General features: G+C 51.3%; 1 protein-coding gene across 4 annotated transcripts in view; it reads right to left on the bottom strand.

The window, feature by feature from the left end:
• Window positions 1-1,328: 1,328 nt before the first annotated feature.
• Window positions 1,329-25,626, bottom strand: part of SMOC1 (SPARC related modular calcium binding 1) — a 144,661-nt gene continuing 120,363 nt past the window's right edge. For 2 of the 4 annotated variants that reach the window (XM_027971960.2, XM_027971962.2), the window contains exons 8-12: window positions 21,161-21,353; window positions 20,512-20,594; window positions 18,218-18,323; window positions 8,028-8,272; window positions 1,329-3,397 (exon numbers count right to left, since the gene is read on the bottom strand). In XM_027971960.2, coding sequence (XP_027827761.1) covers window positions 3,381-3,397; window positions 8,028-8,272; window positions 18,218-18,323; window positions 20,512-20,594; window positions 21,161-21,353 — 644 coding nt within the window. In that variant the 3' untranslated portion in view covers window positions 1,329-3,380. The remainder of the gene's footprint in view (window positions 3,398-8,027; window positions 8,273-18,217; window positions 18,324-20,511; window positions 20,595-21,160; window positions 21,354-25,626) is intronic. The other 2 variants (XM_027971961.2, XM_027971963.2) reach the window with 1 other exon arrangement.

The raw sequence follows: 25,626 nt of genomic DNA, 5'->3' as shown, positions 1-25,626 counted from the left end.
GACTCAGAAGCCTTTGGGTGAAGGAATTAACAGGATGGGTCTACGGTTCCCTTTTCCTTGACTGCCACTAGGAATGGCCCTCTCGTCTTTGGAGAAAGCAGAGGAAGCCTAAACAGGGCTCAACCCCAAGTCTCCCAGTGAGGTCCTGCATAAGCAAACACTTCCCTTATTTCTCTTCCCAATCCCTGAAGCCCATGATAGGCATCTGCAATTAGTGGTTTTTTAATAAGACTCTAAACTATGCAGAAAGAAAAAAAAATGCACTCACAGCTGAATACAGCCACGCAGAGTGAAGGAAGGAGAAGGCTGATGTTCTAGTGCCTGAAGGAAGGCAGCCCGCAGTGAGCAGAGCTCCGGGCCTGGAGGGAAAGATCTGAAGGTGATGCCCGGCTGTGCCTTTCCTAGCCTGGTGCAACCCAGCAAGTCACTGAGCTTCTGAGCCTGTGACCACACCTGTAAGATGGGGATGATGCCTGTGGCACTGGGCTGGTGTATTAGTTCAGGGCCCGTGGACACAGCAGCTCACTGTTAGCCCTGGAGGAGGGAAACCTGCCGGACCCCATCTGAAGGCTGAGATCCTTTCCCAGGAACGCTTAGCTAAAGAAAGGGCTGGGGGCAGGGTCATTTTCAAGGGCATTGTATTCTGCTTACCTGCAAAGGGTAAGGGGATGGAGGTGGCAGAAGGAAGTTCTCAGAGGTGGGAGAGGAAGCCACTTCTGGACACAGCTGTTTGTGCAGAGAGGGTGGCAAAGGGGAAAGATATCTGTAGCACCAGAAACAGTCTGGAGCCTCACCTCTGCCGCAGTGTCCACCCTGAAGGCCTCTAGCAACGTGAGCCAGACCAGCCGCCTTGACCTGAATACGTGCCCCACAAAACTAGGGCACAGACGGCATAAACCCCACTGGGGCCTGCTCCCTGTGTACAGTTGCTTCCCAGCCTGGGGTCTTGAGCTCAGGATTACAGCCAATATCCCCACTCCCATCAGCCTGTGCCACGGAACAGGCTCCCCCAGCCCTGCCCACCAAGCACCGCCAGCAACATCCCCTGCTTTCAAGTGATGGCTTGCGGGGCTAGCTGCATACAGGCAGGTCAGAGGAAGCGTTACAAACAGGGTACCAGCACTGTAGGCAAGGGCCCAGGGGATCAAGGTCTTCACTGCAAGCGGGGCACCACCTCATGGCCACTTCTGGCTCCCCTTCTGGTCTAGCCCCTCAGACTGCCTAGGATCAGAGTGGAGGGCACCTGGGCCATAGTAAACAACTAAACCTTTAAGGAAATGAACGCTTTCCATCAAAGGGAGCCACCCAAAGAAAGAGGCAACCGCCACCAAGGTTTACGCATTTTTTATTTTTTATAAAACAAGCTACAAACGGTCTCCCTCCCTCCTCACAAAGGAAAACCACACAACTCAGCCTCCACACGTGTGTGAGAGAGAAGATGTCCTGGGCAGATTCCAACTTTCTTCACAGAGGTGCTTCCTTTAGGGCAGGGAAGGAGGCTGAGGTCTTCCGGAAAGTCCACCCAGCCAGCACACCGGGCTTTCTGGTCCAGACTGATGGGCCAGGGCTCTCGTTCCATCCTACCACGTTGGGATGGGGTCTCCAGTCACCCTGACACAACCTCTGGGACTTTCATTAGGACAGCAAGAACTTTATCCAGTCAGAGGATGGGATGGGATAGGAGATACACAGAGATGTGGCCAGATTTCCAAAAATAATCCACAAAGGCGCCGGTCCTGGAAAACTGCCCACCCTCCCTCCTTGCTGCTATGGCTGCTCACGGGAAGGAGGGTGCGGGGTCACCTGTCACCCTTTGTTGGATGACTGTTGGATGGCCATGCCCCCACCCCTGCTACCCCAGGCAAGAGGAAGCTGGGGTATGACCAGAAGGCTGGATGGTCCATGTTGGAATCACAGTAAAATACCTGTGGGAAGCTAGGCCTGGATTTCCCCATGGCTGGGTCATTCTGTCCTCACTTCCAAGGGATGCAGAAGTAACAGGCCCAACATGAATCTGGAATTGGCCTCAAGCCTGGAAGCCCGTAAGAGCATTTAGGAAAACAGGAAGAACCTTGGTACTGAGTTTAAAAAAAAAAAATAGAAAAGGTTGAGTGACCAACAAGGTGATGGACACAACTCTTCCCTCAGGCTTACGCTGACCAGAGAACAGCAGGGGAGAAGGAGGACTGCAGAAGTAGCTGCCCAGCCTGACCTTGGCATTGGGCGCTGTCTCAGGAAGCCTCACTCACGGGTGTGCGAGAGGTGAGAAGCCTTGGGTGGGCACCACACTCACCAGGACAGGCCTTCTGTGCTTCTACCTCAGATATGAAATTTAACTACTAAACAAAAGGTCCCGCGGGGTGTCTTATTCTTCTCTGCCTCCCCTCTCCTGCTTAATATGTGCCGCTGCTGCTGCTGCTAAGTCGCTTCAGTCGTGTCCGACTCTGTGCGACCCCATAGACGGCAGCCCACCAGGCTGCCCCATTCCTGGGATTCTCCAGGCAAGAGTACTGGAGTGGGTTGCCATTGCCTTCTCCGGCTTTATACGTAGTAGATGCTAAACATAGCTGGAAATGTTTCAAGGGACCCGAACGCAAATCCTTAGGGCAATTTGTTCAGCAGGCACCAACAACACTGTCGACTCAGGCACCCACTGAGTCTGGGCCACCTGGGGGTCTGGATGGCCTGACCACATGGGTGTTGGAGAATGGGGACTCGTGAGGGCTACAGGCCTCCCTCCAGGAGCCACTTCCATTGTCCTGCAATGTCCACTCCCTCCCTTGAGAAGGTCAACCGCCAAGTGACTTGCTGCTCTGACAGCCACGGCAGAAGGTGGCCCCTTCCTCCCACCAGAAAAGATACCCACGGAGTCTGCCCTGTGATCACAATGGGATCCAGGCTGGCCGGGGATGGAGTCCTGGCTTCTAGAGAGTGGGGCCGTGTGTCCGGAGATCTCACAGCTCAGAGCAGGGAGAGGGAGAGGAATAAACAGAGAGCAATGCCAACACCTGTACAAAAGAACTATACAATTTACATATATATTTATATACAGTATATAAATCTCTTTCTTCTCAGTTCCAGAAAGGCCCCCGCCCTCCAAACCCTAAAAGTTGTCAGTAGCAGATCCAAAAACTTAACAATAAAAGAGAATAAACAGTCTTTCTTCCCTTTCCTTTTCCCACTGCGGTATTAGATACTGGTGTTTAAAAATGAAACCGAAAAAGAAAACACACAAATAAGAGTTATTAAAAGTGCAAACACGATGGGCACCACTTATGTTACATGGGATGTGGCTGGGCCGTGGCAACGCCGAAGGTTAGCTGTCTGATGATCCATCCTGCCTCCCTGGTCTCTCCACCTGCCCTTTGGTTTTCCACTCCTTAGACGAGACGTCCTACTGAGAAGTGGAGGAATAAGCAAGAAATTAGAGTTGAGTTTAAGGGAACTCTGGGCTTCCCTGGTGGCTCAGATGGTAAAGACTCTGCCTGCAACGCAGGAAACCCAAGTTCAATCCCTGAGGCTGGAAGATCCCCTGGAGAAGGAAATGGCAATCCACTCCAGTATTCTTGCCTGGGAAATCCCATAGACGGAGGAACCTGGCGGGCTACAGTCCCTGGGGTCACAGAGAGTCAGACACGACTGAGCGACTAAAACACTTTAGTGAGGACTCCAAATACATATATCCATTCCATCACTCGAGAGGGTTTTTCTGTTCAGGGTTAGGCACCAGCCTCGGGCAAGTCAGTGGGAGAGCTGGTGGGTTTTTTCAACGGAAGGACTTGTCTCCAGCCTCACGGGGTGGTGAAAAATAATCCTGATAACTGCGCTTCATAAGCTGGGAAGGACCAGTTAAGAAAGAGACCTGAGAAGACTGTGCTGGGCAGTCAGCTCCCCAGTGAGAAGTCTGGCGGGTGAAAATGCCTGGATTCATGTGGCATTTCCCAAAAGTCAGTCCCTCGGACCCAAAGCTACATTCACCCCCAAACTCTATGTCCTGCCCCACCTGACTTTTGCCCCCCACTGGGTGTGCAAGCCCCTCTCAGCCCACCAGAGGGCAGCGCACGACACCAGATGGCCAACATCTGCTTCAGTCCCTGCAGACAATCTAGCCAGGTGGCTTTTCCGCTGCTCCCAGAGCACAGAGACCCCGCAAAGTTGCTGGCCGCCCAGGGCTGTCACTCTGTGTCGCTTCAGTCGTGTCCAACTCTGCAACCCTATGGACTATAACCTGCCAGGCTCCTCTGTCCATGGAATTCTCCAGGCAAGAATACTGGAGTGGGTTGCCATTTCCTCCTCCAGGGGATCTTCCTGACTCAGTGATCAAATCTGGGTCTTTTACATCTCTTGCGTTGGCAGAAGAGCTCTTTACCACTGCCTCTTGTGTTTCTCGACTATTTCTAATTTCTTCTGTGCATTCACCGCAAACCAGGCACCAGCTTGTTAAATCTTCACACCAAATCTGTGAAGCAGATGCTGTCATATCCACTTTGCAGATGAGGAAATTGAGGCTCAGAGACTTTGGGTAGCTTGCTAAAGATTACAGAGCTGGGAAGTGCCAGGGCTGCCTGCTTCCTTTGGGTCCTGTGCACCTGGTGCCTGGCAAAGCTTCAGAGGGCAGCCCGGAGCCCTCCGTGAGCTGCGTGGACCTGAGGTCAGCACACCCAGCCTCCCCCTAGCTGCTGTGTGCCATGCGGACCTTAACTACCAGCACAGGAAGCGGACCAAGGGCAGAGTGCCGGTGGAGCTCCGTGATTCTGAACCTACTGAGCCCAGAAGTGCTCCAGGTGGGCCTGGGGGTCAACATAAACGCTGGGTAGTCTCTTTCCAATACTGGCCCCCAGCTTGTGCTCTGAGAAATGGGCACAGATTCTAAGTGTGCCAAAGCATAATGCTACCACAGAGGATGTCCCTCTCCCAGCCCTTCGTCATTTGACCAGGATCTAATGCACTGTGCCTGAGGTTAGGAATTGAGAAGGCACACCCATGATGGCAGGGGAGAATCAGGAGCATGGACTGCATGCAGTGTGATCAGTGCTTCTGACAGCTGCAACAGTCTCATGAAGAAGAATAGCATTATCTATGGAACTTTCACGGAGGTCCCTCAAGGCCTCAACCACGGAGGTCCCCCAATGCCTTCGGCAACTGCTTTAACTCGCTATCTCATTGCATCGGCACAATGGCCCTGTGAGGTGGATACTATGGTTATTTCCATCTTACAGATGAAGAAACGGAAATCTGGGATGGCTGAGTAGTTTGACTTGGATGAGAGAGCTGGTCTGTGGCTGAAGCAGGGTTTGACCCATGACGCTGCACCATGTCCTAGGGACTCAGAGTTGAGGGGGCACAGAGAGGCATCCTCATCAGACAGGACTGCCTAGAGGAGCTGATGGACGTCAGGGTGACTGAGATGTATGTTTAGAGATGGAAGGAGAGGGGAGGCAGCAGGAGGTGAGAGAGTCTAAACTATATAAAGGCAATGGGAAGTTGTTGAAGGGATTCAGTCCGAGAAATAATAGCATCTGTTTTGGTTAAAAAAAAAATTCTTCTGGGGCAGTGTGGGAAATGGATTGGGGATGAGCATCACTTACCCAGGGTCACACATCCCAGAACCAGGGCCACACATCCCAGAACCAGGGCCAGATCCCAAGACTGGGTACCTCAGCCACCTCCCCAGCTACCTTTGGGGTTTACCCTATCAACCAAGGATTAGAACAAGGAAAAGCCCTTATGTCTCCTTCAAGGCAGTTCTCGGCACCAAACAAGTCAGAATTACCCAAATCAGCATCATCAGCCCAGACCCTTCACCTGCACTGTGACTCTCTAATTTTGGGGGTGCAACCAACTTGACAGGTCCAAGTCATGTCTGTTATCTTTCCCCCACCCCAACCTGCTCTTCTCTTCCTCCCATGCTGCCCGTCTCAGTGAATGGCCCACCCTCCAATTGCCCACGCCAGCCCTCATCCCTCTCTGCACTCGATCACCAAGCCCTGAAGCCCTACCCAGTCACCTCCCCCAGTACTCTACAAACCCACTGGGTTTTCCCTAACTCAGGCCTCCATCATCTCCTGCCTGGTCGGTGCTCCGGCCTCCTATTGGGTCTCTGCCCTCACTCATCCCCCGATCCATTTCCCACACTGCATTGGAAGAATTTTTTTTTTTTTAACCAAAACTGATGCTATCGTTTCTCTGACTGAGTCCCTTCAACAGCTTCCCATTGACCTTATATAGTTTAAACTCTCTCATCCTTACCTCCTGCTGCCTTCCCCTTCCACCCTAAACAAGCATCCCAGTCACCCTGATGTCCTTCAGCTCCTCTAAAACTCTCCTTCCCCACCTCCACAGCCTCACTCTTCACTTGCCTCAGTTCAGAACACTCCTCCCTTCCACGACCTTTCAGCTCAGCTTCCTCTTACTCACTGGGCAGGGATTCATCCAGAACAAGGGCAGCAAGCTTTTCTGTGAAGAACTAGATGCAATCATTTTAACTTTGTGGACCATGGACAATATGCAACAGTCTTGGCTGCATAGTCTTATATTTTGAAATTTATATCCTTTTAAAAATAGAAAGGACATTTACTCCTTGGAAGGAAAGTTATGACCAACCTAGATAGCATATTAAAAAGCAAAGACATTACTTTGCCAGCAAAGATCCATCTAGTCAAAGCTATGGTTTTTCCAGTAGTCATGTATGGATGTGAGAGTTGGACCATAAAGAAAGCTGAGCATTGAAGAATTGATGCTTTTGAACTGTGGTGTTGGAGAAGACTCTTGAGAGTCCCTTGGACTGCAAGGAGATCCAACCAGTCCATCCTAAAGGAGATCAGTCCTGATTATTCATTGGAAGGACTGATGCTGAAGCTGAAACTTCAATACTTTGGCCACCTGATGCGAAGAACTGATTCATTGGAAAAGACCCTGATGCTGGGAAAGATTGAGGGCAGGAGGAGAAGGGGATAACAAAGGATGAGATGGTTGGATGGTATCACCGACTCAATGGACATGAGTTTGAGTAAACTCTGGGAGTTGGTAATGGACAGGGAGGCCTGGCATGCTGCAGATGGGGTCACAAAGAGTCAGACACGACTGAGCAACTGAACTGAACTGAAAAATAGAAAAGCCACTCTTAGCTCACAGGCTATACAGAAACAGGCCGTGGACTAGACTGGGCCCATGGGCTATGTTTGGCTGACCTCTGGGTAAGACATCACTTCCTTCCTGAAGATTTCTAAGCCTGATGGACCCTGAGCAGATGTGGGTGCCTTAGGTATATTCCCGCAATACTCTGCACTTGCTGCACTTTGACAGAGACCATCGGGTGTCTACCAGTCCACCAGGTGTCTCCTCCTCTTCCTGGGCCCCAAGCCCTCCTCACTGTGGGGTGTGGTCTAGTGATGGAGATCCAGCCAGTGAAATAGGAGAGGTGATGTATGTCACTTCCAGGACTGGCCCATCAACCTTGCCCCATGGGCACTGCTCCAGGGTTTACGCCATCCGACTGGGGAGGGAGAAGACCCACAGGGTGACCTTGGATGTCACAGAATGAAGTTGGCAGAGTCATTCTCAGCCTGGCTCTCAGAGTGACTGCACCTGGAGCAATCTCCACTATCCCCCTACACACACACACACACACACCCTAGGACCTGGAATCATGGTGAATTACTATATGGGCAAGAGGAACTGATTTCCACTGTGTTGAGCAATTACATGTGTGGTTCTACTTGTCACTGCAGCCCAGTGTATGCTAATACACCCTCATGGCGCTCAGCCCGGTGTATCCTAATACACCCTCATGGCGCTCAGCCTGGTGTATGTAAATACTTTAGCATCTGTCTCTTCCATAGACTGTGGAAGGATAGGAAACTTACCCTTCCATTCCTCCACTGTGTTGGGCGTCTAGTGCAAAGCACGATGCACTCCCAGTAAGTAGTCGAATAATGCATACCTGGGAATCTCATCTACTGCAGGGTGGTCCCCTCCCTCCAGGAGGGGCAAGTCCTGGAGGGCCAGGAGCACAGGCGATCACTCACCTTCTTTGCTAACACCCAGGCAGCCCTTCAGCTCGGGCAGTGAGATGACCTTGTCTTTGTTCAGGTCACAGTAGTCAGTGAAACGCCGGGCGCATTTCTTGGGCTTGGCTTTCTTCTTCACGTAGCGCTTGAAGGGCTTCATCTCGCGCTTGTTGATGTCGCTGCTACTGTTGCTGTCCAGCTGGCTGAAGTACCAGTGCACCACGCGCTCTTCCAGGGTGTGGCTGGGGTCTGGCTCCGAGAACCTGGGCCACGGACAGACACCCCACCCCCAAGCCCCGCTTAGGATCCTGCAGGAACCACCAGCCCCACCGCAAGCTGCTCCCACATGCTCAGACGCCAAGGGTTGCCAGCAGCTAGGTAGAAACGGCTCCTCCAAGCCCAAACCCTCCCAGCCCTGCTCAGCCTGCAGCAGAATCAAGCACCCTTTCCAACTTGAGCCTCCAGCCCGGACAGTTCATTTCTGGGGGATCCCCAACTAGGTGAACCCGCCACATCCTCCACCATAGTTAGGGATGTTCTCGTGCAAGAGGAATGCTCAGGACATACCGACTGTATTTCATTCACCTGAGAAAACCACAGGGATCCAAACTGTTCTTCTCCTAGCCTAGTGTGGCTGATGCACAAACTGCCATCACACATGAACTTGACACCCAAATGAGTGTGTCTATGAAGGGAGCTTGGAGCCTGTACCACCCACTCAGCGCCCAGGCTAGATCCCAGGAGGGCTTCCAAAGCAGCAGGAGTAGCCCCTGGCTTCAAACTGTTGTCTTAGCAAGACAGAGTCAAAAAGAGTGAAACCAGACAGCAGCAACTCAACGTGAAGTGTGAAGTTCCTGTGGGCCATCGCTGCCGGGTACCAAGTGCGGTAGGAATTGAGAGAAGGAGGCAATTGAGATGGACACAGAGAGAGGTTCTATAGCTGGCAAGTCCAGACCTACTAACGGTGAGTCTCTCCACACAGAGGTCTTAAGAGAGGGCAGACCCAGGAAGCCACATGTTAACTCGAGCACCTGGGGAATTCTGCTAAAAAGCAGAGTAACCTAGAGTAACCAAGAAAGCTTCCTGGGGGTCGAGATGCATGGCGGTGACTGCCTCTAACACGGCCCCTGATTGTAACACGACAAGACCAATGGCTACATGTGCCACTTACACAAGGTCTACCCATTCATTTTACTTATTCACGCCTCTTTTTTTTTCCCCCAAAAGGATTCAGGGTGCTAGGTAATACTGAAAACTTTAAAAGCCAATGGTGAGTCTGTTCTAGAGCGGGTGACTGGCCAGGAGAACGGAGCCACACAAGCCCCATGGCTCCTGCTGCCAGGGTTGGTCCAGAGCCTTGTGTTTAAAGCCCTGGGTAACCTTCCCTTGGCTGGGGGACTGAGGCTGAGGTTGGCCCATCGTCTGTAGGGAACCGGACAGACTACACCAGGGGTCCTACAGCAGGGATTCAGGACCTGCCAGCACACTCTGAAGCTGTACCTAGCAAGAAAAATATTCAAGGTCCTTGCCAATGCCTTGGGGTTCTTCTCTGGAATTTGCTGAGGTTTCCAGGAGGGAAGGGACAACCCTGACCCCTCCCCTATGAATGAGCCAGCAAACTCCCTCCCTCCCCACACCCCAAGTGACCTCACCATTTAGGGAAAAAGAAGTTTCATTACCAAAAAAAGCCAGGCATCCCTGCCGAATGCCCATTCCTAATTAAGTGGATTATGGTCTTGGGCAGGCCCCACTGGGCACCTTGGAGCAGGTCCAAGACAGCACAGTTGGTAGATCAGCCAGCAGGACCTCATCCTGACATGTCTGGAGCAGGGAGTACCTGGGGAAGGTGTGAGGGACTGTCTGCTTCTAGCTGTTGGGGAACCTGCTAGGTCCGTCATAGAAACCAGGCTTGGAACGGCTGGCAAACAGGCAGGGCTCAGGCTGTCGTCTCAGTGCATGGTATTTTGGTGGTTTTGAGCTTCCTCTATTTTCACTGAAATATTCACTCTTGAGCTTGAGAGGCATATACCAGGAGGGCCCCAGAAACATCTCTATCAGGATGCTCCTGGAGCAGGAGGGAGAGTGGCCAGCTCCCTTTCAGAGCACCCTGATCAGGATGCTCCTGGAGCAGGAGGGAGAGTGGTCAGCTCCCTTGCAGAGCACCCTGTCTGCCTCCAACTTTCCCTGAATGAGTGGGACCCGGGCCAGGGAGGAGAGCCAGGACGGACCCCAGGGGAGGCGCTCTAGTTATTCCCCTCCTAGCTTTCTAAGGCATCCAGGGGAGGAGGTCAGGGTTTTCCCCCTCAGCCCCTCCCTTGAGGGGCCATGAGCGCCCCTGGCAAAGGCAGCTCTTCCTTTAACCTTTAGGCTCAGCATAGCGTCATGTCTACCTAGAGGCTGGAATAATAAAGCCTCAGTCGCTGAGACGGGAAGGGATGAGGTCATCCCACCCAGACGCCCTGCCAGGAGAGGCTTGCTGCCTCCAGCACGTGTTCCTGGGCTCCCGCCTGCCTGCCCAGTTCTCGGCGACTCTGTGACTGGGGCTCCCTGCACCTTCCTTTGGGCTAGTCTGCAGCAAGAAGCAGCTCTTCTCCCCAGGCAACAACCTCTAAGAGTTTCATCTCAGGCCAGAGAGTGACTGTCACTTGGCTCCTGCTTCTTTTCCCCTCCCTTCCCCATCTCCCTGGTCTGGAGAGCCAAATTTCTGCCCTCCTCACTCCCAGCTGGACCTCCCAGCCCGGAGGAGGAGCCACGACTTCGGACAGCTACACCCCTGCATGTCCCACCCCCGGCCCCCACTGAGGACACTTGCCCAGGAGAGGTGCTCCGAGGGCCCTCCATGCCTGCCTCTGGCTCCCCGAGCTCTGCTGCAACCGACAGGCTGCCTCTGCCCTCCCTTCTCCCCAGCTAGTGTGAGGCTCTCTGCTTCTGAATTCCTCTGACTTCCAGAACCCATGCTGTATCCTCCCCCAGACAACAGGGTCCAGCTCTACATGTATAGCTGGGCAGCGCTAGGGTCCTGCTTTGGAATCCAACCTTTTGTCTAGGCCAAGCTCCAAGTGCATTTAAGGCAAGAATTTCTTAGCTTGGGGGAGATCATGGACCCTCAGAGAACACAAACAAAGCCACAGTTCCTCTCTCTAAAATGCACGTGCACCTAGAACTCTGCAGATTTTAGGGGTTTAATAGATGCTCCAAGCCTCATTCAAGTTAAGAACCCTTGTCTAGAGGGAAAGAGACTCCAGTCACGGCCCTAGAAGAATAAGTATGCACCTTCTGGGAGAAGATGGGATGAGACAAAAAAACAGCAATTGGAAGGAGCCTGGGAGTAGTTTTCATGTTTCCAGCAAAGCATAACAAGAAAAGAAAGAAAACTACTGAAGGCATCTGGCTCAAAGCTCTGAAAGTGAGGTTTCTGGCTTCACAGCAGCTTTAAGTCCCCAAACTACCATACTTCATACAAGAACTAGTTAAGAGTGAGACTTATCAGGAGTCCTGATTTAGCCAAACTGGCAGTGGGCATGTGTTAAAGATGGGCACCTCCGTTAACTGAGGAGAGGCTGGGATTTTCCCAGGGGAGTGCAGGGGTGGGGCAAGATGACCTTCTCCAGAGGCCCCAGGAATCTCTCAACAGTCTTTGCTGGAGTCCGTCCCATCACAGCTAGGCTCCCCACAGTTTGCCACTGACCTCAAAGCCACACCCCACTGACCCCTCCAGCTCTTGCAGCTTTCTAGCAGTATCCTTTAAAAACACAGGCTACTTGCACTCCCAGTTCCAGGGTTGCGCTGGCATGGACTCCAACTTCTCCCGTACACGCGCACGCAGAAACCCCACTGGGGCCATCAAAGCTGCTCATCGGGCAAGGGTTGAGGACCCAACATTAGAGCCAATAATGGTTCCTTAGATCACCTAACAGTGACACCCAGGTCCTTGCTATGGGCCTCCCTACAGGTAAAATTCCACTTCTATTAAAAGGGCTCCTTGGGTGTGCAGAAGATCCAAGTCTTCTCGGGTATGGCGTGAAGAGCCAGTAAAATGTTGGTGTCAGCCCTGCCTCTGGGCTTTTTTGGTAGCTGTCCTTGTGCCTCCTGCCTCCAGGGAGAAGGAAAACCACTAGAGCCAGGTCCCTCCCTGGACTGGCCCCACCGAGTCTTCTCCCACACTGAGAAGCGGCAGGTGCCGCCCTTCCCCTGCAGCCCTCACTGCGTCGCTTCTGCAGCCTCAGCCCGGCCAGGCCTTGGCTGCAATGCACAGCTGGAGAGCCAGCCCCATTTACCACAAGGAAACCGGTGCTGGCCGAGATCTTGGGCCCAATTCTGCTGTCCCAAGCAGTTTTAAACAAGGTGAGGTGGGATGGCCTGGAGGCATGAGCCAAGCCAAGCAGACCAACGGAGCCCCATCTGGAATCGGGTCCAGGCCCCACCAGCTGTGCGGGCGGGGTGGGGCTGGGAAATGCCAAGTCAGCCACATTCTCAGCCTCTTCCTTGCAAGACCATCAACAAGTAACCACACTGGGCAGGAAGGAGGAAGCCGCAAGACAAAGGGCCTCTCCTTGCAGGACCCCGTGAGGGGCTGGGAGGCTCATGCAGCTCAGCCCACCTCCTCTCGATGTTGGCTTTTTCTAGGAAGGCCGATCTATGGGGTGGGGAGGAGGGCTCTGCTTCTTGCAGGAGGGAGGACCAAAAGCATTACTCAATGATCCATCAACCCTTCACTGAGAAAAGCTATCATTTAATGATACCTGTGGGCTTCCCCTGTGGCTCAGGGGTAAAGAATCCACCTGCAATGCAGGTGTTGCAGCAGATATGAGTTCGATTCCTGGGTTGGGAAGATTCCCTGGAGGAGGACATGGCAACCCACTCCGTATTCCTGCCTGGAGGATCCCGTGGACAGAGGAGCCTGAGATGCAATGAAACCTGCAGGCTGCTCCCGCTCAGGCTCCAGCCACAGATGTTTCCATGGGTACCCCTTTCATTTGGCCTATTTTTAAATTTGGCCACACTGCTTCCCCCCCAAATCAAGCTAGATGCCAGAAAAGGAAGTAGACATCTCTCTCTCTTCTACTCCCTACATCCGACAAGTCTGCAAATCCTATTGATTTCATTACTTGAACTTCAGCAGATGATCCTACCCCCCACATCTTTAGTCCACACTCTCATCACCTTTCACTCAGATGACACTGTAACCTTCCTGCCCCATCCAGCACCCCTCCCGTCCAGCTCCCATAGGAATGCCCATCTAACTCCTTGACTCCCTGCAGCCTCTCTGGTATGAATCACAAGGTCCAGCAGGGTCTGGGCTCTGCCCAATTCCACAGCCTCATCCTACAACCTGCCTCCCAAGCCTAAAGCTCTGCTCACGAGTCCTTCCACAGACCCTGTGTGTGTATGTATATGTGTGTGTGTTAGTTGCTCACTTGTGTCCAAGTCTTTGTGACACCATGGACTGTAGCCCACCAGGTTCCTCTGTCCATGGGATTTTCCAGGTAAGAATACTGGAGTGGGTTGCCATTCTCTTCTGCAGGGGATCTTGCTGACCCAGGGATCGAACCTGGGTCTCCTGCACTGAAGGCAGATTCTTTACCATCTGAGCCACCAGGGAAGCCCACAGACCCTACCTTGTTCATACCTCACTATCCTAAGGGTCCTTGGGAAGTTCTTACTCCTGGTCCAACTAGGTCAGGATGTTGTCTCATTCGTAAGGGATGATGTGGCTTAAATATCACCTCCTATGGAAAGCCTTCTCTCACGTGCCTTCCTCCCCTGAGTCCCTGCCTGCATGACTTCATCTGCCTGTTATCACACTGGCTTTACAGGGCACCCACGTGACTACACAGCTCTTCTCCCAGGAGCTCCTCCAGCCCAGGAACCAAGTCTGTATCCCTGTATATCCCCAGAACCAAGCACAGAGCTTACCCTGGGTGTGAGATGAAAGAGTCTGTGCAAAGCTAAAACCTCCAAGCCTGACAGGTGCTAGTTTGGGACGAAGACACCCTCTCTTCTACTCAGCCCAAACATCCCCCTGTCCCTTCTTTCCAATGTCACTAAATAAGACTGTTTCCCACTGGCCCCAGCTGATGTCCGGCTTTAATTGCCAGACCCTGAGAGGATGCAGGAGGGATCAGCTGTGGCTTCCTTGACCTCGTGCTTGCAGTCCCAACTCTGCCTGAATTCAGAGCCAAGGCCTAGCGCCAGGCAGCCTGGATTCCCTAATTCTCTTCACCGGCCCTGCTCCTCTGCCTTTGCTCTTCTGCGCTAGAAAGGTGCCCAAGTCCTGTGCGCCCAGCCAGGGCACCGTAAAGCTCTGGCAGCAGTGAACTTCAGGGCTGGGTTTGGCCTCATAGTTAGCCTTGAAGTAGCTGCTGGACCCTCAGACGTGTGCCAAGGAAAAGAGGCCTCACTGAGCCATCCCTCTCTGTGCCTGACAGGGGTCCATCCATCTACCCCCCAATCCTTCTGGCTATTAATTCATGTAACAAACGTTTACTGAGCACCGACTGTATGCCAGGCCCTTTTCTGAGTTCCAGGAATAAGCAGGGAAGAGGGTGAAAAATGTTCCTTTTCTCATTGAACTTCAATTTTCATTGGGTGGGGTGAGGCAGATATAAATAAACAAACCAGCAAGACATCAGGTAGTGATAAGCACTAGGCTGAAAATTAGAAAGAGGTGTCACAATAGAAGGTGACAGGGCTGTTCCTTTCGTTCGGATGGTCACTGAGAAGGTGATATTTAAATGGAACAGCGGGGCAAGTCACGGGAAGATAAGGGACTCACATTCCAGCCTGAGGAAGCAGCTGGCATGGAGGCCCTGGGGTGGTGAGAGCTTGGCCTGTTTGAGCACCTGAGAAGGACCACCAGCAGCTGTCATGTAATGATGGGAGGCAGTGGCATATGAAAGGAGGGTGAGCGCCATCAAGACCATCCTTCAGAGCCAATTCATGGTCAGAGTTAGGGCTTGATTTTCCTAAACATTGGGTCGACATCAAAGTTCACTCAGGTTTTTCCGTAACAAATTATGGAAAAACCCGAATGAATTTTTTTGCCAACCCAATATAACAGAGAGATCTGAGAGGGATTTAAATGCAGTAAAACCAGTAACCCTGACCAACTACCCCCCTGTGTAACCACTCCTCTCTCCTTCTCCCCTCAAGGCCCACCCCGACTCCCTTGATCTCTAAACTACTTCTCGATTCATCTTGTCTGTCTTTTGATTACAAGTATAGCCTCCAGGTAACACAATTACCAAATGCAGCTCAAACCTTTCATTCTCATCAGAACCAAACACGGTCAAGTTCATATGAGCTTAAAATGAAAAACATGTTTAGGAAAGAATATTTAAAAAAAAATTTTCTTCCAACTCTCATTATACCTAAAAGAGATTTTTTTTTTTTTGGAAAGAAAAAGAAAATCACTTCCCTAAGGACATACTAGGATTAAAAGCATTTATAAACTTCTTAGTTTTTATTTTCTGTTAAAATTTCCTCACCCTGCAATTTGAGGGCGTCCATCTGAACTTGCCCTGGCAGCAGGCCTACCTGTGCTTTTGACCTCCCTGGCCCAGGACCCAGCTGGGTTCTGCTTTCCCTGTCACTGAAGCCTGCCTGGATCTGAGGCCAGGCAAAGCTCAGGGCTGGCCTCCTGCAGAAGCAAACAGGATGGAGGGTGAAGTGCTATCTCCTTGTACCCACGTATAAGCACGAGGCAGACTCCCTGAGGGGTGGGTCAGAGCCAGCAGCCCAGAAGAGTTGTGAGTGGAGGGGCTCCAGATCTTGGATTTTTAGGGCCATGCCCCCTCCTTGTTTCTTTAGTCCCTCTCTTCTAAAAAAACATAAATAGCTCATACTCATTTTTGCATGAAACAACAGGTATGTTTTCACATTCCAATCATGAAAAGCAAAAAGGTATACAATCCTGAATACGCCTGTTCATAATTTCCCTTCCCTCTTCCAGGAGATGAGGACACAGCTCTCTCTGTCTTAGACCTCCAGTGGCTGAGCACTGCCTCTGGGCAGTTCCCATCTGCCGACCTGTCAGACCCTGTCTCCATCATCTCAGACTCAGTGCCCTGCTCCTCCTGCTGTGGGGGAGGCCTGGCCCCATTCACAAGGTGAGCAAAACAAACGAGCCTCAGAGCTCACAGGACCACAGAGTAGCTGAGGGCAAGCAAGCCCAGACAGGGGGTTTCCTAGAGTGGCAATCCACAAGGCAGTCTCTGCACTCATCATGATGGGACATAAATGGTTTTTACCAAAGGCCACTCACTGTATGAGCCCATCTATATAAAATGTCCGGAGTAGGCAAATCCATAGAGACAAAAGTTGATTAGTAATAGTAGTAGTAGTTTGGGGGAGGGCCACTGAGGAGTGGGTGTTAATGGGTACAGAGTTTCTTTGGGGGTTGATGAAAATGTTGTGGAATTTTGGCTGGTAACTGTACCACTTTGCAAATATAATGAAAACAGTTGCACGCTTAAAAAAGAAAGTGGGGGGCCACTGCCCTCGTGTTCCTTGGGACACAGAAGTGCTGACAGCTGTGCTGGGAGTCCTGGTTCCCTCCCTAGATACGTGCCCTGCGGTTGCGCTGATCGCCCGCAGAGGCAGTCAGCCTTCCACCAGCCTGGGGGCCTGGGCCGGTCTCATGGTGGCACTTCTTGCCTGTTGACAGTTCTGCCTCTGGGCAGGTGTGGAGGAATCAGCCCTCCCTCCTCGGTGAGCCCCACAAACTCAGAGTCAGGCTGCCCACTGCTGCCAAGCACATGGTAGCTCCTGTTGCCACAGGGGCCTGAACACCGCCCAGCTCTGCCGAGCCTCACCCTCTGGCTTCATAATGGGAAGCACATCTCACGGGCCCTTTGGGACCTGGTTCCCACCTCCTTCTCTACGTCACCTACCACCACTGTCATCTTCTCCATCCTCTCCTCTTCTCCTCCATCCGCCCCAGCCCAGCCATACTGAACTATGGCCATGCGCTTGCCTGGGGTTACAGTGTTCTTTCTTTTTCTCCTAGAATGGCTTTGTTTCTTTTACTAGCTAAGTCCTACCTGTCCTTCAAAATTCAGTTCACCTCCTCCTGGCAGCCTTCTCTGATTCCTCCAGACTGAATGAGCAAACTCTTCTCTGTTCTTTCACCTCTGATCTAGCACTTACCACAGAGTTTGTATCTGTCCACAGCCTAGTATTCTCACTGCTGCTGCTAAGTCGCTTCAGTCAGGTCCGACTCTGTGTGACCCCATAGACGGCAGCCCACCAGGCTCCCCCGTCCCTGGGATTCTCCAGGCAAGAACACTGGAGTGGGTTGCCGTTTCCTTCTCACTAGGTGCATTCTTTGAAGATAAGGACGCGCCTCACATTCCTGGATTCCCAATCCCTAGCCCAGGGCTTGTTGTGCTATGCATGTTCAGCAGGTCTGAGCATGCGTGCTCCAACCCACCCAATGGGCCCAAATCAGTGAGCGCTGGTGATGCTAGTTGTTAAGGAGCAGGTGGACTTCGGCCCTGTGTCAAGACTGCGTTGGTCAGCATATCAGCTCCTGATTTAGGTAGGGTCTGGCTAAGGTAGTGCCAATCCCAACACTCAGAGTCCCTTGGGAATCTCGGGCATGCGGCTCCTGCCTTCTCAGAGGAGAAAACCACCAGTGCTCCAGACTTCCTCCTTGCCATCCCCACTACATCCCACCCCACTTCCTGCCGTTCTGGCACACACTGCTGAAGTCTCCCGACACTCCTGGTTCATGCCATGCTAAGTGGCTCCAGTCATGTCTGACTCTTTGGAACCCCATGGACTGTAGCCTGCCAGGCTCCTCTGTCCATGGAATTTCCAGGCAAGACTACTGGAGTGGGTTGCCATTCACTTCTCCAGAGAATCTTCCTGATGGATGGATCGAACCCATGTCTCTTATGTCTCCTGCATTGGCAGGTGGATTCTTACCACTAGCACCACCTGGGAAGTCCCAGACACTCCTGGACTTACCTGTAATCAGGTAACTACAAGCTAGAGAAAAGCAACTCCCAAGGACTGGAAAGGGGAGAGGGGTGGTGAGATTTTTGGCAGAAGGTTGGACAAAGTCACAGCTACATGGTTTCAGGAAAAGGATCAACTTCCAGCCCTTGTGTTACCCAAGCCCTCCCCACTCTCTCAGCGTCCTGCCGCATCTAAAAAATCAGGAGCCCCGAGGTCCCACTGGGCCTGAGTCCTGCTCATACTCTCACCTCCCACCTCCAGTGGGCGCTGCTGAGTTAATGGCCTGCACCATGTCAGTGGTGAGGGCATCCAGTAGGCTGGTGATAAATTCCAGTTTCTTCCCGTCTGGACAGCCTGAAAGACAAAGTGAGATCTGAAGGCATGTGGCAGGTAAATGATCAAGTGAAACAGCTTCCTCCACTAGCAGTCTCTTCAGCCTCTCCGAGTCCTTCTTGTCCAGCCAAATCCACTTTGGGAATTGTCCACAGCTCAAATGATTCGGTCTCCCACGTTGCAGGCGGATTCTTTACCAGCTGAGCCAGGGAAGCCCCAGATGATTGTCATAAACCTACAGAGTTCCTCTCCCCACAGCCCACAAGGGATCATCAGACCACATGGACAATAAAGCCTTCGGTGTTCTTCCATTCCACAAATTTTTGCTGAGTATCAACTCAGGCACTATGGTATATGTTAGGAATATACTAGACAGGGCTCTTCTCCTCATTAAGTCCATAGTCTGCTGGGAAACTCAAGTGGTACAGTGAGACCAGGCTACTCCAGAGGCGAGGACCAGGTGCTAAAAGGGCACTAGGAATGCAGAGAAATCCAAGGTCAACGTTGACTCAATGGACCTACTAGTTTACCTATCCAAGAAACTCCCTTTTTTTACATTTCTCCTCAGCCAGCTTAGATTATAATGATCAACCCTCCCTTAGAAGTACTCTCAACTCCTTTGTTTATTCCTCATGGTTGGACTCCAGCAAAACCCCAAGGATGGATGAACCTTTATACAGATATGCCTTCTCCAAATCCACACCCACAGAGCTGAATGTTGCTGGTGTAAAAACCATCACACCACTGGAGAGATGGTTTTCCTGTAAATTCATGACTGCCAGCCCCAAACAGTCCCTCAACACTACCTACAGTTCTCCTCTCTGCAGCTACTATTTCATTCTCGTCTCTCCGCAGTTCCCCCGGGTCTCTGGCTAAATGCTACTTTCTCAGAGAAGCCACAGATTTCTTCCTGCCCTTCTCCCAGCACCTCACTCTTTCCCCTTAGAGTACCTGTCACCATCTTCATGGTTTGTATTCATTTATTTGTATATTCTGTCTCCCACACTACATAGGCTTCACTTCCGTTTTGATTACTAGACATACCCAGTGCCTGGCACACAGTGAAATCTCAATTCACATTTGTCGAAGTGATGGCTAGACAGAGGGATCCTGGCCTCTATGACTCCGTTCTCATGACAGTGATTTCTACAGACCTCACTTGGGAACCCCCGGACTTTCAAGAGCCTCTGTTTTCAGTTCTCCTTTGGAGTCCTGATGGGAACAGTGAGAGCTCCCATCAGCACTGACCTGATTAAAACTACAGTGTTTCAAGCCATCATTATTTAGTAATCGCATTGTTACTCACTGGCAGAGAACACGGTAAATAAGGGAAACCCAGCCCAGCAGCCCTTCAGAGGCCCTGGCCCCTGCCTATGCCTCTTGTGTCATACTCCAGGGACAGTTCTGGGCCACCAAGGGTCACTGCAAAGGCACTCTACAGAGTTGGTGACCGACACTACCATGCCCCGCAGAATAGCCTGTCCCTGAGAGTTAGCTTCTGGGGAAAAGGGTCCACAGCCCCCAGATCACTGTCCCGATCACCCTGCTGCTGCTGCTGCTAAGTCGCATCAGTCATGTCCAACTCTGTGCAGCCCCATAGACAGAAGCCCATCATGCTCCTCTGTCCTTGGGATTCTCCAGGCAAGAATACTGGAGTGGGTTGCCATTTTCTTCTCCACCCAATCACCCTAGGTTAGAGAAAAAACTGGAGCGTTTTTGAGGGTAGGATTTTAAGCCAACGTGTGTGCATGCTAAGCCGCTTCAGTCATGTCCCACTCTTTGCAACCCTATGAACCATAGCCAGGCTCTTCTGTCTGTGGGATTCTCCAGGCAAGAATACTAGAGTGGGTTCCCATGGCCTCCTCCAGGGGATCTTCCTGACCCAGGGGACTGAACCCACGTTTCTTAATGTTCTTTACTACGAGCGCCACCTAGGAAGCCCTTTAAGCCAAGGACTACATTTTAAAGGTTAAAAAGGGAAGAGCAAGGAGGAGAAACCATGTGTTTAAGGGTTCAGGACTAACTAGGGACAAATGCCAGACTGGATGCCGATCCTGTGGCTCCTGCCATGCCCCTGCCCACTGTCCGTCCCCACCCCAGCTTACAGATGAGGAAACAGACCCAGAGGCGGGCACTGCTTCTGCACGACAAGGGGGTGGTGGGACAGGAAGGGGTGAGGATGTCAGCAAGAGGCAGTGTCATCTCCTACCTGGCAGCTCCCTGTCCTTGAAGGGGTCCTCCACCTCCGCACTCTTAGCCCTGGCGTCACTCTCACAATTGGGCATCACGTAGCTGAGAAGAGAGAGAGGCAGGGGGTAAGGAGGGGCTGGAACCTGAGCCGACTTCAGCCCCTACCACTAGCAATGATCTGTGTGGTCTCTAAGCGTAGAGCACCCAGAGCTGGTGGCAAAATAGCTCCCGCACTGTCCACTAGCTACAGGGCAATCCCAGCATCAGCGTCCCCACAGAGACATGTTCAGGCATCTTGCCACATCATCTCAGTTACTCAAGTAGAGTGGTGTTCCCTTATGTCTGCACACAGGATCTTTTTGACCCATAGCACGCAGTGACTCAGGCAGGGCAATAATCTGCCTGAGTGAACTGAGGTTCAGAGAGATTACCTCCTTTCCCCAAGGCCACCCAGCTAGAAAAGGCCAGCCCTGTGGCCAGAATCAAAGATCTAGGTCTTTCCACCAGGACCTCATCTGCCCACGAGCAGAGATGCTGCTCCGTGAGTGTCTCAATTCCCACCCGGCCAGGACAATAAATCCAGGAGATGTGAGGCGCCAGCCTAACAGGAAGCTGGTTCTCCTGCCCAAGGGTCCATCTGAGGGGCAGGACGGGCTCCGGGGGCTTACCGTGTGGAGGTCCCCGGCAGCGGACGCCCGGTGTCCACCAGCACACACCAGCAGTAGCCAGTGGACTGGTGGCACTGCACTGGTTTATAGAGCCCCCCGGGTGCACACTCGGGAATCACAATGCCCTCGCGGGGGTTCTGCCGGGCCTCTTCCAGGGCACTCTGCCGCTCCTGGTCACACGAGTGAACTTTCTCTGCAAGAAAAGACACAGCCCGTGGTGACTTCCCACTCCTATGCTTTCCCTGCCAGGACCCGGCCTGGCCCCCAGGAACTGATGATGGCTGACTGGTGAATCACCAAGGGGAGCTGGGTCCCCACGCCAGCCCTGAGTGAGGAGCTGGAGAAGCAGAGCACCTCACTCTGGCCCTCGCACAGCCAGGCTGCAGTAGCATTCATGCCGGTAGGCTCCAGCGGCTGCAAGACAGCCAGAGAGGCAGGGCTACTCCTCATCGGAGCTGCAGCTGGCCTGGGAGTGGAATCTCCTGACTGTTTTCAGAACAGTCCCTGCTCATGTCTCCTGGCTCCAGCCCTGCAAGCTGACAGCTGAGGCAGGAATGCCCATGTGTGTGGACACTCTCCCAAACCCAGACCCTGTAGGACAGGGCCACAGTCACTGTCCTCAGGGTGGGAAGATGCTCTGATGCCCAGCACCCAAGAAGAGCAAAAACCCAAGGCCCAAACCCACTCCTTCCAGGGCTCCATCAGAGCCGGACAAAGGAGGCTGAATGGAGCTGAGCTGATTACACAACACTGCTTCCATTACACGGAGAGGGCAATGGCACCCCACTCCAGTACTCTTGCCTGGAAAATCCCATGGACGGAGGAGCCTGGTGGGCTGCAGTCCATGGGGTTGCAAAGAGTCGGACACGACTAAGCGACTTCTTTCACGTTTCACTTTCATGCATTGGAGAGGAAATGGCAACCCACTCCAGTGTTCTTGCCTGGAGAATCCCAGGGACGGGGGAGCCTGGTGGGCTGCCATCTCTGGGGTCGCACAGGGTCAGACACGACTGAAGCAACTTAGCAGCAGCAGCAGCAGTAGCAGCTTTCATTACACAACACACCTTCCCACAGGAAGGTGTCTGCACTCAGAGGCCTCAGAAACCATGCCAGCGTGTCTGAACAGCCAAACCTAGCTTTCCCAGAATCAAGCCCAGCTTGAGGCACCCCATGCACCGGGGGCTTTAGAACCCCATGGCCGCTAACCAGTCAACCTGCCCGACTTCCCTTTCCTGTTTTTTTGTTGATACTATGTGGGTTTTTTGGTTTGTTTTTTAGTTATTAAAAATAAATAGCATTGGGTTTCTTTTCTCATTATAGAGAAATATTTGAAGAATCTCTAATCCCACCAAAGTTCTACCGACCCTGGATCTTCTCTTTTGCATGCACACACAAGCAAATACATATGCACACACGAGGTTTGGTGTTTTTTTTAACAATAAAAGGGACCATATCATAAACTTGTACCACTGTTTTTGATCTACTTATTTCTCTTTTTATTCATTTACTTTATCATCACTTTATTTCTCTCATGAACAGTAATCCACAACTTTCCTCTTGAAGAATGTGACAGGAATCACCTTGGGCATCCCGTGACTTTTTCACAGTGTGTTACAAAAATACCACTCGGAGAGCCAGGAATTTGGCATCAGCAATGTGGAGATTCATCCTGCTCACTGAACAAATGGATGAAAATAACAGAAGCTGAACTCTGATGGAGCCAAACCCTTTGAAATAATGGGCTCTGTTAATGATACACATATGAACCAGACAAATGTTGAAGTGGACTGTAGGTGTGCAGAGATGCAATGCTGTCTTAGAGGAAAGTCAGATGACGGGAAAATGATTTCTGGTCTCCTAAAAAAAGATGCTGAAAAATTCTCATTGCAGGGTGAGGGAATATTTCCTTAAGGGCATAAAAATATCAGATGGTATATATACATATTTGCTATTAAAACATAATTCTGATATGGAAAATGAAAAAAAGGAATTACTGTTTTCATAATGCAAACATAGCAAAATTGAACAGAATCTCCTTGGCTATATGAACAGCAGTTTAGAACAGTTGACAGACAATAGACTTATGATTCTAAACCCAGTTATAACTTCCACCAGAACTGCCCCTAGAGCCAGCTTAGGGAAGAGACACAAACTGTTGGAGAGAGGGGCCTTTGGGGAGACCTGGCCTGAAGACTCAGAATTTTGAATCAGGCCCCTGGCTAGGATGGAGCCTGGCACCTTCCAGAGGATTACACAAGAGTGTTTCAATAGCTCTCCCAACCCCAAGTGGGTAACTTTATTTTCCTACCTCGTATTTCATGCCACACACACAAAAAAAGTGACAGATGAGCAAAACCAAAAGAAAACAGCTTTTTACTGGCCCCGCGTTCATGTAACAACCTCTGACAGAGACTTTAAATTATAAGATCCTCCAGGCCAACATTCTAAAGCCGTAAATCAGATGGAAGGTGAGATGTGAACAGAGGTGGAGAAAGCTTCCCTGGGGACAGAGCAAATGATGGGCCTGACTTCACACCATCGGGGATCCTGAGACTGCAGGGATGTGGAGAGGAGCCAGTCCAGGAGAGGTGGGAACCCGTAGTCTGGGGGCTGTCGACAGATTTCTGGATGTCCTTGAAGGCTGTTCTGAGATGTTTGCAGCCCGCTTCCATAGAGGCTGCACGGAGTTCCACGGAGAATAAAAGCATACAGACGATGACGTGCGCTCATTTGGAAAAACTAGAGGACTAGCAGTGGAATTTGAGAAAAGGCTAAACGCAGGGTTTATTACTTTATTACTTTTTTCTTTGTTTGCTTGCTTGCTTATTACTTTATGATGATCTCTGCAAGTCCAAGTGCTGCTCTAAGAAAGAGGCAGGAAAGGTTTATAATCACTGTACTAACCATTTGCAAAGAAAACACGGAGAGTTTGTCTTCCAACAGAGAGAAAATCTCCCCTAAAATCCTCTTTATACTAATAATAGTCAAAGCAAATATTCACTGAGAAGCATGTGCCAGGCAGTAGAATAAGGACTTCACTTGCCTAATCTCTTTGTCCCTGTGAAGTAGGTGCTGCTATTATGCCCATTTTACTTTCTTTAAATATGGATTTATTTATTTAGCGGTGTTGGGTCCTAGTTGTTGGCGCATGGGCTATGATGCATGGGCTTAGTTGCCTTGTTCCTCGACCAAGGATCTAACCCATGTCCCCTACAGATTCTTAATCACGGGAACACCAGGGAAGTCCCTTTGCCACTTTATAGACCAGGTGACATTCATGAATTTTCCCAGGTTCACTCAGCCAGGCAAGAGGAGAGCTGGGGCTCTGGTCAAGGGCTCTGACAATCAAGCCTGTCTTGTTGAACTCTAGACAGAGGTCGTTGCCTCTAATCATTTGCTTTTAGGGGAAAGTACATTTATTTTTATGGTGTGAAGATTTTCTAGCCAGTCCATTTGCAGACTGCCATAAACCTGCTGCCTTCGAAAGCAAATGTGTAAAAACCCATACTTACCCTTTTGACACAGCACTGCTTCTTCTGAACCAACAATTCTCCGCTAGAGCGCACTCTGGACCTCATACTCCCGTATTTTTCCCTCTTTGCCTCCGAACCAGAACACCTAAAGCCAAATCTGTAACTCACCCACCACTGACAGACAGTAACATGAATAATCATAGCTAATTGCTCTCTGAGTGTTTACTACGTGCCCAGCTCAGTACTGGGCACTTGCGTTAACTCAAACTCATCACTAGCCTCTACGATAAGTGTTACTATAATAATAGTATAGTCACTGAGCAGACTGGCTGTGTGATTTCCCCAAGGTCAATGGTGAGGAAGTGTCAGAGCCTACATTCTAGCCCAAACAGTCTGTTCCCAGGCCATGGCCTTCATCTTTCTTAAATGTCAGCTCTCACTGCCATAGGCTAATCTGATTTTTATTCTAACATACGTTTTCCTTTTACTCAGTATGGTAGACAGTTACAAGATGATAACAGCGGATTGTACCTCTTTGTATTCACGCCATTGAATAGACCCTCCACGCTGACTCTGAGTTGCTTTGACCAGCGGAAAGGACAGGGGTGACAGTATACAGTTTCCAGATCTAGATCTGAAGACTCCTTACAATTTTTACTTGCCCTTTCTTGCAGTCCACCCTGAGACCACTCCATAAGGAAGCCAGTCCATCCCCATGGAGGATGAAAGGCCACATGGAAGAAAACCAAAGGGGTCCAACCACAGCCAGCACCATCCACCAGGTGTAAGGGTGAGGTCATCCTGGACATCCCAGCCCAGGTGACCCTCCAGTCGGACAAGTCCAGGAGTACGTGCAGCCACGATCCATCAGGGAACCACCACTAACACCGTAGAAAGAAAAAATTATTTTTGCTGTAAGCCTTTATGTTTCTGGGTGGTCTGTTACCCAGCAATAGATAACTGAAACATTCAGGCTTGCTCAGCTCTTTATCA

The sequence above is a fragment of the Ovis aries genome, chromosome 7 (assembly GCF_016772045.2).
Source record: "Ovis aries strain OAR_USU_Benz2616 breed Rambouillet chromosome 7, ARS-UI_Ramb_v3.0, whole genome shotgun sequence".
NCBI classification, from domain to species: domain Eukaryota; kingdom Metazoa; phylum Chordata; class Mammalia; order Artiodactyla; family Bovidae; genus Ovis; species Ovis aries.
This window is presented reverse-complemented; position numbering and strand designations above follow the sequence as displayed.